This window comes from Sciurus carolinensis, chromosome X (genome assembly GCF_902686445.1).
Source record: "Sciurus carolinensis chromosome X, mSciCar1.2, whole genome shotgun sequence".
NCBI classification, from domain to species: Eukaryota; Metazoa; Chordata; class Mammalia; order Rodentia; family Sciuridae; genus Sciurus; species Sciurus carolinensis.
In genome coordinates this window covers 38947365-38961657 of record NC_062232.1, presented here as the reverse complement: position 1 = coordinate 38961657, position 14293 = coordinate 38947365, and the positions used below count along the sequence as shown (strand labels likewise).

At 35.1% G+C, this 14293-nt stretch overlaps 1 protein-coding gene across 7 annotated transcripts in view; it reads right to left on the bottom strand.

Moving 5' to 3' along the window:
• Jade3 (jade family PHD finger 3) overlaps positions 1 to 14293 on the bottom strand; it is a 138059-nt gene that overhangs the window by 49352 nt on the left and 74414 nt on the right. For 6 of the 7 annotated variants that reach the window (XM_047535989.1, XM_047535983.1, XM_047535988.1 and 3 more), the window contains one exon: positions 14072 to 14191. The exons of the other annotated variant lie outside the window; for it this stretch is intronic. In XM_047535989.1, the coding sequence (XP_047391945.1) occupies positions 14072 to 14191 (120 nt within the window). The remainder of the gene's footprint in view (positions 1 to 14071; positions 14192 to 14293) is intronic. 7 annotated transcript variants of the gene reach the window in all.

Here is a 14293-nt window from a genome sequence, read left to right as displayed (position 1 = left end):
CCCAATACTGTGCAAAAAAACAAAAATAGATTGAACAATACTTGCCTCCTCATTTTATATAACTTATGATATAGAGAAGGCATCTGAGCTGTAAAATTTTATTGTCACTAGTTTAAAAAAATCTATAATTTCAATGTATTTCACCCTTTCACCAAAGAGTTGTTTAATAAGTTTTAAAACTTACCATGTTGAAGGACCTCTGTTTTTGTTAGTAATTGTTGATTTTACTGTATTGTCATCAGAATGTTGCTTATAATATTACTACAAAATGGAAATTACTGATGTTTTCTTTATGAAAATATTTCATTTTATTTTGTATATATATATCTCATAAGCATGTGAGAAAGCATATTGTCTTCTGTCTCTAACATCAAGGTGTACAAGTGGACAGATCTTCATCATCTTTTCTATGTTGTTGATTTATTTTTTTGTTCACTTAATCTGTCTGATACTTTGAGAGGTGTTTTTAAAGTCTCCTATGATTAGTATATCTCTATGTTTCCTTGGATCTCCTATAAATTGTTTCATAAAGATGGTTGGTGTGTTATTCAGTGCAAAAATATCCCTAAGCATATTTTCATGGTGAATTATAGCTTTTTATCATTGAAATGTCTCCTTCTCCTTTGGGGCTTGAATTCTACTTGGTCTGATATCAGGGTCATTACTCCTGCTATTTTCATTTTCATTTCCCTGGTATATTATTGCCCATCTCTTTTATTTTTAGCCATTCTGAATAGGTGTTTCAGGTATGCTGTTATACATATTATATAGTTGGGTCTCATTTTGTGAGCCACATTAAAGTACTTTTCTTTAATAAGTGTTAAGCCCATTCATACCTATTGGTATGATTCAGATGTTTGGATTTGACTCTAACATATTTTTAATGATATGCATCATATTTTCTATGCTTCTTTCTCCACCAGTTGTATATTCTTTACTTTTTGTATATTTTAAAAATTTTTAGTTTCATTCTAGTTTTTATCTTTATATTTAGAACTTTTAAAAACATCCTTAGTCTTATCTTTTTTAACTGTTTACTATCAGGTTTACCAGTTTTTATCACTCTCAATGAATTCCTCAGGGGAAAGGAGATAAATGTATTGTGGCAGCCAAGAGGTTCACAGTGAGAGCCCCAAATTCCCTCCTTCCAGGGAACTATAACTGTGTGGAATGTTCAAATGTCAGAGCTAGGGATGATGACAAATGGGTATGTATGGAGCTACAACTCAGACTATAACTGATAATCTGGTTCAAAAGGTCTCTGAGTGACTAAACTAACACAGAAGTCTCAGTTTTGTGACTGTCTTTTCAGCAACAGAAAGTATATCATAGATTATTAAGCTAACCTGGCAATGATTTCAGTGATAAAGGCCCAGTTAATATCTAAATAATAAGGGAATACACTTTCACATGGAAGCATATATGCATCGATCTATACTTCACTTACTAATCTCTACTATGAAAAAAAAAACATAATACTTGCAGGTTGAAGATAAATGTGTCCACATTTCTGAAAAATCAAAGGAAGAGATGCTATCAAGCAAACATTTTAGCCTTCAATGCTTATCAAGGTTTTCTAAGGAGAACCACTCACCAAGTTCTATATAACATGAATGTAGAGACACAGAATATGATCCAATTAAGCAATTAATTCTGAGGAAGTGCAGTTCTGTTTAAACTGATATCATTTCACACAATATAGGATTGAATTATCATATAATCAAATGATGCAATTTAAATGAATAAAAGCTCATTCCATTTGCTACTTTGCAGGGACAACTCTGCAAATGCTTGTTGATTTCACTTAGGGAAGATTTAGAATAAATATGACCAGAGCAAAGTAGAGAAGGAAATCTACCTTAAACATGCAAATAGCCAAGGGGCAACAAAATGACCTTCCTACCAGGAATCCTGGCCAATTAAAGCTAATTGGGTGCTGCAAAGGGAGAAATCTGTCTACAGGAAACAAAAACTGGTGGTTTATTACATAATGCTTTGTTTAAGTGGATAAATCACAGACATATTCATTTAACATGTTCTGCAGAGAGTTCAGTGTTCTGAGTGACTAGCAGGAGATACTGACTCATCATTATGCTGAACACTCCAATCTATTTCTATAAATTACTGCTAATGAGCCAGTGGTAAAGTAGTGATGGCAATTTACAATTGCACTAAACTAATGTCTGGGAAAAAGACAGTGCTGTGGCAAATTCTACCTTAGATCTGGAAAGACTATGAAAGACAAATATTTGTTAACATCCCAAAAGAGTTCATTATTTTCCAAGTGATACTCTTTACAAACTAAATCAGCTGATTAAAAAATCATACTTTGGGTTTAATAATGCCATACCATCTAATCACATAGTCATATCTTAACACTTAACATGTCTCCTTATTAAATTCTGTTCTATAAAAATGTTTTCTAAGTAACCTAGAAACTTATATATAGAATGGATGTTCCCGAAAAGGTATGTTCATATCTTAATTCCCAGAATCTATGGATGTTACCTGATTTGGGAAAAGGGTCTTTGTAGATGTTATTAAGTTATGGATCCTGAGATGAAGAGATAATTCTGGGATATCTGGGTTGACTCTAAATCCAATGATAAGTGTCCAAAAGGCAGGGGGAAATCTGAGATAGTGATTGAGCGATGCACTGATCAATAAAGCAATGAATGCTACCAGCTACCAGAAGCTGGAAGAGGCAAACAATGGTATCTCCCCTAAAGACTCTGAAGAGAGTGCAGACTGGCTAATTTTTGGACTTTTAGCCTTTTGAACCATCAGAGAATAAATTCCTGTCATTTTAAGTCACCTAGTTTCTGGCAATTTGTTAAGGTACCCCAGGAAACTAATATATATATTTACCAAACAGAAGTGTAACTTGAAGACTAAGCAGATATAAAAGCAGAGGCCAATGATATCTGGCTCTTGTTCATGGCTTCAGAAATACCAAACCTCCAAGGAACAGACACTCTGTGAAGTCTGGGAAACTTCAAACTGTAGAACACCAATTCATACCTGTTTTTTTTTTAAGCAAGTGACAGCTAAATCCAATGACTATTACAATTTTCCCTTCCCCTTTAGGAAAAAAGCAGACTTGTATGATAAGCCCAATTTCAATTTTACAAGTTAGCCAGATTAAACAGTGTCATATACAAGTTTTCTAGAGAAGCATTTTTACTCAAGACAGAGTGTGAGTCTGCCTTATCTTGCTGTATGAGTCAAAATCTCAAGCATGCAGCTGAATATAAAATGTGAAGGAGTAGAAATATAAGTTCAGCACTCAGGAAGGTATCTGCAAAGTGACATGAAATATATTTACCAGACTGGTCTCATGAACCTGCTTCTGAAAAGAAAAGGCATTTTAAAAAGATTTTTAAATTGAATACAAAGTAGCTAGAGCACATCCTGGTGTGATATATGTTTTATACATATACAGTGGCACACACATATACACGTTTGAAAATATTTTCATAAAGAAACCATAAAAGGGCAAACCAAAAACTCAAGAAAATCTGCAGGAGAGAGGAAAACAGGAAAGGGAGTTTCTTAGTCTATTTTATGCTGCTGTATTATAAGAAGAATATTTGAGACTGGGTGATTTATTTGGTCATGGTTCTAGAAGCTAGGAGCTTTAAGAGCACAGTGTTGACTGGCATCTGGTAAGGGTCTTCATGCTGTATCATCTCATGTAGGAAGGACAAGAGGTGGGTGTGAGAGCAAAAGGTAATTGGACACTCACCCCCACTTTGGGGGGGTAGCTTCTTTTTAAAAAAAATTTTTAGTTGTCAATGGACCTTTATTTTATTTATTTATATGCAGTACTGAGCATCGAACCCAGGGCCTTACACATGCCAGGCAAGCGCTCTACCACTGAGCCACAATCCCAGCACTGGTAACTTCTTTTTATAACAAATCCCACTCTCATAATCCACTCTCTTGACAATGACATTAATCCAATCATGAGGGCATAGCCTAATCACTTTGTATTAAGCCCACCTCCCAACACCTGTAATGGGGATGAAGTTTATAACACATGAACTTTGGGGAATACATTCAAACCATACAGAGAGAGAGACAAAAACTGGATCTTTCCAAGTGTGTTTTGTTTTATGGTTTGATGCTTGAACCAGGCAAATGTTTTATATAGCTAAAATTTTCTCAAGAGAGGAATATGAGTTCTGGAACAGGTTACATGGATTGGTCTACTAGTTTCACTACTTTGTAGCTTTTTAAAAAATCTTTATTTATTTATATGGTGCTGAGGATTGAACCCAGTGCCTCACACATGCGAGGCAAGTGCTCTACCACTGAGCTACTTCACAGCTCAGTCAGCCCTCCTTCATAGCTTTTGGCAAGGTATCTAAATTCTCTGTCTCAGCTTACTAATCTATAAGATGGGAATAATAATAATACCCATCTTATTGGGGTTGTTGTAAGAATTAAATGGGTTAACTGTGTAAAGGGCTTAGCATGGTGCTGGGCTCATTATATTTGCATCAAATAAATATTAGATGCCAGTTATTTTATTAACATAATCTCAGCTTTCCTTCTAAAAGCATAAAGAAGCATATAGCTCAGCTCTCCAAAGCAAAAGCTTTATCAAGAACATTACATTCTAGAGGCTACAAATAATGCAGAAATTTCACAAAATAAAACAGCCATTTGTTGTTAAATTAAAGATTATGGATGAGGGAGCTGAATGTTGACATTGACCTTTCTAGGTAATGAAGTTGAGAAGTTTACGAGTTCTTAATTGTGTGCCTGTTTTGTATGCATTGGTAGTTTCCCCAAATGATACTGAAACAAAAAGGCTTTGTACTTAACAGATAACTGCTCATTTATGGTCAGAGGGGATTCACAGGCTAACATACAGTCCAGAAGCTATGCCAAGTCCAACACTGCATGTGCATCTGGCCTCTCAGATGCTTGCAGAAACAAAGGAGGCCTCACTATGAATTCAATTAGAACATCAATGCTTAACCTGCCAGAACCACAAAATGAAAATGCCCTTCATTGACAACTCTGTCTTTTATTACTCTCATTAACATCTCTCAGTGGGCAATTTCTTAAAGCACAGCTAGTCTGAACATTTGTGTGACATTTTTTCAGAGGAAAATTCAAGACACTTATTTCCTGTATGACACTAAGGGAAATACTGCCTGGTTCATGTCAATAAAGCAGAGAGACTGATCAATGTTGATTCATATTCATATAAATTTGAAACTATACATAACTGACCATGAACTAATGTGTCCCTCAAATGTATACAACAGCTATAAGTACAAAACATGGTAAGTATATTTAATCAAAGGAAACTGCCTATAATTATACAGTCTTAAGGTAAGTTAATCAACCATTTGAAGCAGAGAAAATCCAGCAAAGAATATCATGCTTAAAACTCTTATTTTTTTTGGTACCAGGAATTGAATTCAGGGGTGCTTTACCACTAAGCCACATCACCAGCACACACACACACACACACACACACACACACACACATATTTTAGAGACAGGGTCTTGCTAAGTTGCTTATGGCCTTGCTAAGTTGCTGAGGCTGGTTTTGAACTCTTGATCCTCCTGCCTCAGCCTCCTGAGCTGCTGGGATTACAGGCATGTACCACCATGTCTGGCTTTAAAACCTTTTCTTATATGATAACAAAGACACCCAGGACTGTCAAGACCTTGTACCCACATTAATTTTTCCAATGAAAATTATAAAAACCATGTAAATATTTTTCATGGGACTATCTTTCAACCAGTTTAAAACAGCTCTCACATTTCTTATAAACAGGCTGGAAGAAGAAAAAAGAAAATAAATAGAAAATTTAAAAAAGAAAAAGAAAAAAACAAAAAGGTTGCACCCATCTATAGTCTCAGCTACTCAGGATTGAGGCAGGAGGATCAGAAGTTTGAAGTCAGCCAAGTCAACTTAGTGAGACCCTGTCTCAAAACAAAAAAAGGTTGGGTATGTACTTCAACAGTATAATATTTATTTAACATGTGCAAGTCCCTGGGTTTAATCACAGTACCAATAAAATAAAATAAAATAGAAGAAAGAAAAAAAAATAAACAACATTTTTTATGGCCTTGGGCTGACACCAACTGGAACACCAATAATTGTAAAGCAATGTACTTTGGGGTTACTTAGGTAAGTTGAATTACTTCTCTTACCTCATATCAAACAGAGGTGTTTGCATCCTAGTAATGGAGGAGGGGGAACAATTAAGTCTGACTTGGAGATCTGGACAATTTTCACAAAAGAGATGACATTTGAGGTTTGCTCTGGAAGGTGTTCTCCCTTCTTTCAATGTCCCTTTTTGTGCAACATGTGTGCATTTGCAGCTTAGTGCTTTTATCTACTGTAGATCTGGAAACTAAATAATCAAGCTTGTTATAAGTACAGGTAAAATGATGTATATAAGCTCTACTTGAGGGTATGTAGTATTCTCTGCTAAATTAAAATATAAGATCTTATACTTTATTGCTATGGAAGTCTTGGATAAAAATTAATGGGACTCCAGGCCTATAGATGGTATGCCTATAGTTGATCCTTTAAGAGAGGATAACGTGTTTTACAGACTGGACTAATTAATATTAAGTAAAAATATCTTGGCTTTTGAGAAAGCATGGAAAACATTTTAACATGTTCAAATTGGTTCTATTTCAATGTGCTTTTTCTAGGGAATTTTTTAAAATTTTTTAAAATATCTTTAGAAGTATGGGCCTTTTAGAGAATTAGATGAAAATTATTAACTCAGAAATAAAATTCACATAAGAACATAGTCTTAAAATTATAATTATAATTTTATAATTATAAAATTAAAATTATAATTTTCAGAAGGCATTCAGAATTTTCAGAGTTTTAAGCATGATATTCTTTGCTGGGTTTTCTCTGCCTCTGAACCACATATGTGGGATTCACATACCCCCAGCAAACTCTTCCCTAGAGGATAAATCACGGGGAGGCATGTATAGAAATCTCATGGTGCACTAGCTATCAAAGAAAATATGTACCTATTAATGCAGCCAGTTAAACCCCAACATAAAAGATAATTTATATTGTACTTCAATGACTAACTCCCAGTAAAAATGTAAGAGATGAGACTTCCAGTATCATCTCAGACCTGTAGAGAGATGGAAAAAAGAAACTTCCATTTTTACAAGAAGAAAATGGCAAGATGGGCATTAAATTAACATCTTTTCAAAAATCTGCCAGAGAAATAAGCCACAAGACAAATGGTCAACACAACAAGAGACAGGTTTCTGCAGGGAAACACAGGACAGAGCATTGCTTATCTGGGGAAGCCAAAGCAGGAACATTCTAGAAATTATGATGAATCACTGGAGGCCTAGTGGGAATTATTATGAGAGTATGAAGCTCCTGGGGACTATATTCATAGGGAGTTCCCATCCTCTTGCAAGTTTTGTCTCTAGGAACACAATGAGTTCCACACAGGGAAGATGGGGTAGAGGAGGAACTGGAGAAAGCTACCTGAGTGGTGCAATCCGGGTCCCTGGTGCTCAGTACCCTGACTCCCTTAGTGAACAAAAGATTTCATCTCTAGGGAAAGGATACCAAGTGAGGGCAATGCTGTAATTTCACTTTTGCTGGGGAAAGAGAAAAGCAGTCAGTCTCAGCCTCTGTTACCTAAGGGGAAAAAGGCTCTCCCTGGGGTGAACCTCAAGGACAAAGAATAGAGAGTACCAGAGGGTACTTAATAGGCGAAGGTGCAAAATGCTGTACTGGTGAAGACCACCTCCCCCCACAAATCCAGACACAGGGCTACTATGCAATCCAAAGCCTGAGACATAATCAGAAGGTCAGAGAATGCTGCCCCTCCCCCAAATCCTACTACCATACTAAAGCCTCCAGTGATAGTAACAGTGCTAAAAGCTGGGAGTGCTACCAGAGACTGGATCTATCTGAGGAAAAAAACACCAAAAGATTCTAGAATAGAGACTGGCAGTTCCTTAAATGGTTAAACAGAGTTACTATATGATCCAACAATTCCACTCTTGGGTATATACCCAAGACAACTGAAAACATAGCTCCACATAAAAACTTGCATGTGAATGTTCACAGAAGAATTATTCATAATAGCTAAAAAGTGGAAATAACCCAAACACCCACCAATTGATGAAAGGATAAACAAAATACCATGTAATATCAGTTGGTCATGAAAAGAAATGAAGTACTGATACATGCTACAACATAGATGAACCTGGAAAATATGCTAAATGAAAGAAGCCAAACAAGAAAGACCACATATTGTAGGATTCCATCTATAGGAAATGTCCAGAATAGGCAAATTCACAGATGCAGTGAAGTACATCTGTGGCTGCCAGTGGCAAGATACTAGGGAGTAACTACTAATGGGTTATGGGGCTTCCTTTTAAGGTGATAAAAACGTACTAAATTAATATTGTAGTAAAGGTTATACAACTGCAAATATACTAAAATCCACTGAACTATATACTTTAAATATGTGAATTACATACTATGAGAATTATGTTTCTAAAAAGATATTAAAAATTTTAAAGGGCGATTGTGGTATTGATGACCACCAACTGAGAGGCCTTGATATCCACTCTCACCCAGCAAGAGTTAGGTGCCTCCTCCACCTCCTCCTCAAAGTGGTATAGCAGAGACTGGGTAGGGTCCCTGGGCTATCACCACCACATATCAGTAATGTGTACCCTGACCATCATCACACACCCCACTATCAGTAGAGGCAACCAGGTAAGCACTTCCATCCTAACCAAGTAGTAACGAGATCCTCCATTTCCTAGAACATAACAGACAAGGCAGAGGACCCAGGAATTCCACAACAGGTACTAACAGTCAACACCTCTTCTTCCCCACTGGCCTGGTTACAGTAGAGGCTTTCTAAAACAGAAGATTTAAATAAAGGACTCATTGTTTCACAACATAATACCAAAAAAGTTCAGGGTACAACAGAATATCACTCATCAAACTAATAACTAGGAATGAGAAAACACAATCAATAGGTACAAACATCAAGATAAAACAGATGTTAGAATTATGTGACAAGGATTTTTAAAGCATCTATGACAACAATGTTTTAGTGAGAAATTATATTTCTGAAACAAAAACATAAACATTCAGCAAAGAAATAGAGGATATAAAGAATAAATGAAAATTTCAGAATGGAATAATACAATAACTGAAACAAACTCTTGGGATAGGCTCAATCAGAGAATGGAAATAACCAAAGAACCAGTGAACAAGAGAAATTACTCAATCTGATCAACAGAAAGAATATACAGTGGAAAAATGAAAGGAGTCTGAAGGACCTATGGGAAAATAAAAAAAGATCTGACATTCATGCAACTTAATTCCCAAAAGGAAAGGAGAAATAAGGTGGAGTTGAAAAATACTCAAAGAAATAATGACTAAAAGTTTCTCAAACTTGCAGAAGATATAAATCTATAGATTCAAGAAGCTGCCCAGGGGCTGGGGATATAGCTCAGTTGGTAGAGTGCTTACCTTGCAAGCACATGGTCCTGGGTTCAATCCCCAGCACAGCAAAAAAAAAAAAAAAAAAAAAAAAGAAAAAAAAAAGAAGCTGCCCAAACTTCAAACAGTATACATGAAAAGAAGTCTGTGCTCAGAGACATCATAATCTAAGTTTTGAAAACAAAAGACAAAACTCTTAAAAGCAACAGAAAAATAAATGACTAACTGCCTAGAGTGAAACAACTATTTGAACAAGATCAAATTTTCCATCTGAAACCATGGAGGCCAGATAGAAGGAGCAGAATATTTTTCAAGGGTTGAAAGAAAAGTACTGTCAAACCATGATTCTTTAACAAGCAAAAATATTCAAGAAAGAAGATAAAATCAGGACATCCTGATGAAGGAAAACAGAGAATTTAACACTAGTAGACCTACCCTAAATGAATGATCAAAGTTCTTTAAACAGAAAGGATATGAACAAAAAAGGAAAACTGAAACATCAGGAATAAAGAAAGAGTACAGATACAGGTGAATACAACAGACTACCCTCTTGAGTTTTCTAAAGTTTGATGACTTAAAAAAACATAACTTTGTCTAATGTGGGTTCTCAATATGAGAAAACAAAAAACTTAAGACAATTTCATATTACAAAGGTGGGGGGCAGATAAATAAACATAAATGGTAAGATTTCTATACTTCACTCAAAATGGTAAAATGTAGAAAACAATAAACTGATGTTATATCTAAACGATTACACTGAAAGCAATCACTAACATTTATACAGAGATATACACTCAAAATTGCTATAGATAAATCAACATGGGATTCAAAAAATTATTCAAATCACCCATAGGAAGAGAGAAAATAAAACAGAGGGGCAATAACAATCAACAGAGAGCAAACAGAGAACAAACAGTAAAATGACATATTTAAGCCAAATTATACTGAAAGTTATATTAAATATATATGGTTTAAACACAACAATTAGAAGGCAGAGATAAAGAGAGTTAATTTAAAAAACAATCCAACTCTATGAGAAACTCACTTCAAATATCATCATTATATAGATCAAAAGTAGAAGAATGGAAAAATATACCATACAAACATGAATCAGAAGAAATCCAGAAACCATATTAGTATTAAATAGTGTAGACTTCGGAGCAAACAGAATTACTAAAGACAAAGAAGGACATTATATTATAAAAGGGTCAATTTATGTATGTATCTAAGAATAGACCTTCAAATTACATAAAGCAAAACTGATAGAACTGAGGAGAAATAGATAAATCCACAAAGTTGAGACTTCTATAGTGCTCTCCGAATAATTAGTAAAACAACTAGGTAGAAAATCAGTAAGGATATAGAAGAACATAATCAATCAACAGGACCCAGGAACAGCAGAATATACTTTCCTTCTGGGTGTGCATAGAACATTCACCAAGATAAACAATATTTTGTTCTATAAAACAAAACTTGACAAATGTAAAAGAAGTGATATCCTAGAGTCTATTCTTTGACAATAATAAACTAAAATTAGAAATCAATAACAGAAAGATAGCAGGAAAGTCTCCAAACACTTGGGAATGAAACAACTTATTTCTAAATAATCCATGGGTCAAAGAAGTTTTGAAGGAAATAAAAATATACACTCAAAAATGAAAATGAGGGCTGGGGAGATAGCTCAGTCAGTAGAATGCTTGCCTTGCAAGCACAAGGCCCTGGGTTTGAGCCCCAGCACCACAAAAAAAAGAAAAAAAGAAAAAAAACTGAAAATGAAAATAAACATCAAAATTAGTGGAATGCAACTAAAATGGTGTTTAAGGGATATCTGATAGGACTAAAATTCTCAAATCAGAGAAGCAGAAAAATTTCAAATTAGTAATATAAGCAGGGCAAGGTGGTGCACACCTGTAATCCCAGCTACTTGGAAGTCTGAGGCAGGAGAGGCCAGTCTCAGCAAGACTCTGTTTTGAAATAAAAAATAAAAAGGGCTGGGATGTAGCTCAGTGGTAAAATGTCCCTGGGTTCAATTTGCAGTATTAAAACAACAACAGCAAAAAACAAACCACAAAAACACTCCCCCCAAAACAAAACTCAAAGCAAAACCTAAGCACCCACCTCAAGAATCTAGAAAAAGAACAAAATAAACCTACATCATGAGAAGAAAATAACAAAAATAAGAACAGAAATCATGGCTGGAGATGTAGCTCAGTGATAGTGCACTTACCTAGCAAGTGCAAGGCCCTGAGTTCAATCCCCGGTACCATTATAAAAACAAACAAACAAAAAAACTAAAACAAAAAGTTTGGAAAAGTCAAATAATAATTTTTCTAAAAAAAACTCATTGGCTCTTTTTAGGATTCATTTTGATATAATTATAATTAAATATAATTATAAATTAAATATAATTATAAAACCATGGAATGTAATTTGCTCTAATTCAGTCCCCAGTACTTCCCCTTTCCCTCCTTTCCTCCTTCCCGCAGTCCCTTCCCTCTACTGATCTTTCTGCTATTTACTTATATTTTTTTTTAAATTAGTGTCTTGTGGATACTAATTGTGGATGTCTTGTGGATGTGGTGAGATTCATTGTGGTATATTCATATATATGCATAGGAAAGTTAGGTCAGATTCATTCCACTCTCTTTCCCTACTCATCCCTCCTCCCTTCCCTTCATTCCCCTTTGTATATTCCACTGATCTTTCTTCTATTCTTTTTTTATGCACTCCTCCACCTTATTTTGGATTAGCTTTCAACATATCAGAGAAAACATTTGAACTTTGACTTTTGGGGACTGGCTTAAATAAATGTTGTTTTAAAAAAGAATGAAAATTAATGGAATGGAAAAGAGAAAAATTATAGCAATGGTTTCACTGATTATAGAACAATTTTAGCAACACAATAAAGTATGTAGTATTGGGTTACACCCTGAAGTATAAAGTAAATATATGTGAGTCCATATTGATATAAATAAAAAAATTAAATAACTTTTTAAAACAGGGAAAAGACATAAATCTTCTTTATAGAATATTATCAAATAATAGATGCTAACTAACTCTTCCCTTCAGGAAGTAAAGCTTAATTCTTGCCCAACATCATTGCTGGGTCTATGCAGGTCACATTTAGTGACTTGCTTTCAAAGAACAGAATAGGGAAAGGGAAAAACAGGAACTTTACAATAGAGAAATCTCATAAATATTACCATAAATGAGAAGCCCTTGATATAATACAATGAGAAGGACACTTGATCTCTATTGTATTCTTCTCCCAAACCTTAATTATAGTCTTATCATAAAACAAACATTAGACAAAACCAGACTGGGGAAAATTCTACAGGATACTCAAGAGTACTGTTCAAGACTGTCCAGGTAATGTAAAACAAGGAAAAACTCAAACTCACAGTCCAGATAAGACTGAGAAGACATGATAACTAATGTAATGTTGTAACCTGGACTGGATACTGGAATATGAATGGAAAAAACTGATAAAAATCCCCAAAAGTTTAGAGTTTAGTTAATATTCATGTATCATATTGGCTTTTTTAGTTTTTTTGTGGGTGATTTTTTTAAAATTAGTGCTTCATGATTATACAAAGAAGTTGGGTTCATTTCGACAAACTGACTTTTTTAGTTTTGACAAATGTACTGCAGCAATGGAAGAAGTTAGTTAACATTCAGGGGAAAGGAAATCGAATGTGGGCTATACAGGAACTCTCAATTCTATCTCTGCAACTTTTCTGTAAATTTAAAATTATACCCAAATAGGAAGATTATTAGATTATTATATGGCTAAATCTACATGACCACTAGTGTTTAGATGATAAAAGGATGATTTTCAAAAATAATGAGTAAAAATGAATAAGTTACTAATTCTTAATGACCCTAAGTATTCCAGAAAAGTGGAAATTGATATAAAAGAGGAATGATAATACCATAAAAGTGCACTATGTTTGGTTTTTTAAAGTCTGATATGTTTTCTTTTATTAGGATTCGCATGGTTTGTAGTTGGAAGGCTAGACTAAGGTAGCCCTTGAAGAACTCATCCAGGCCATAACAAAATAAATGCAATCTAGTTTTATATTGGCTCTGTTTGCACATGAAAGAAGTTATTTCCATTTCTTAAGTGAGCCTTAAAACAATTGTTTGAAACAAATGGGGACAGTAAGTAGAAGCTTGAAGGTCAGATATAGACAGAAAAGTGATAAACTTTGCTATTAGAAATGTGGCACAGATGGGCATGGGGGTACATTATATAATCCTAGTCACATGGGAGGGTTGAGGCAGGGGAATTTCAAATTCGAAGGTAGCATGAGGAATTTAGGGAGACCTGTTTTAAAATAAAAAATAAAAAGGGTTGGGGATGTAGCTCAGTGGTAGAGCACTTGCCAAGCTTGCATAAGCCCCTGGGTTGAATCTCTAGTACTAACCATCCTCCCCAAAAAGAAGAAAAACTGAAAAGAAATGTCACATAAACGGATACTCTGACAAAAGCAACAAAAGGTGATACTGTTTTTGTTTTAAGACCCAAACAGGAGAAAGAATTCACAGTAGTTCCAACTACTCCTCAATGGCTGCCCTCAGCCTCACCTGTAGGCAGTGTATGCTTGTCGTCGGGCGCGGTGGCGCACGCCTGTAATCCCGGCGACTCGGGAGTCTGAGGCAGGAGGATTTCAAGTTCGAGGCCAGCATAGGCAACTTAGCAAGATCCTGTCTCAAAATAAAAAATAAAAAAGGGCTGGGGATGTAGCTCAGTGGTAGAGCACCCCTAGGGTTTAATCCCCAGTACTGAAAAAAATAAAAATAAAGGTG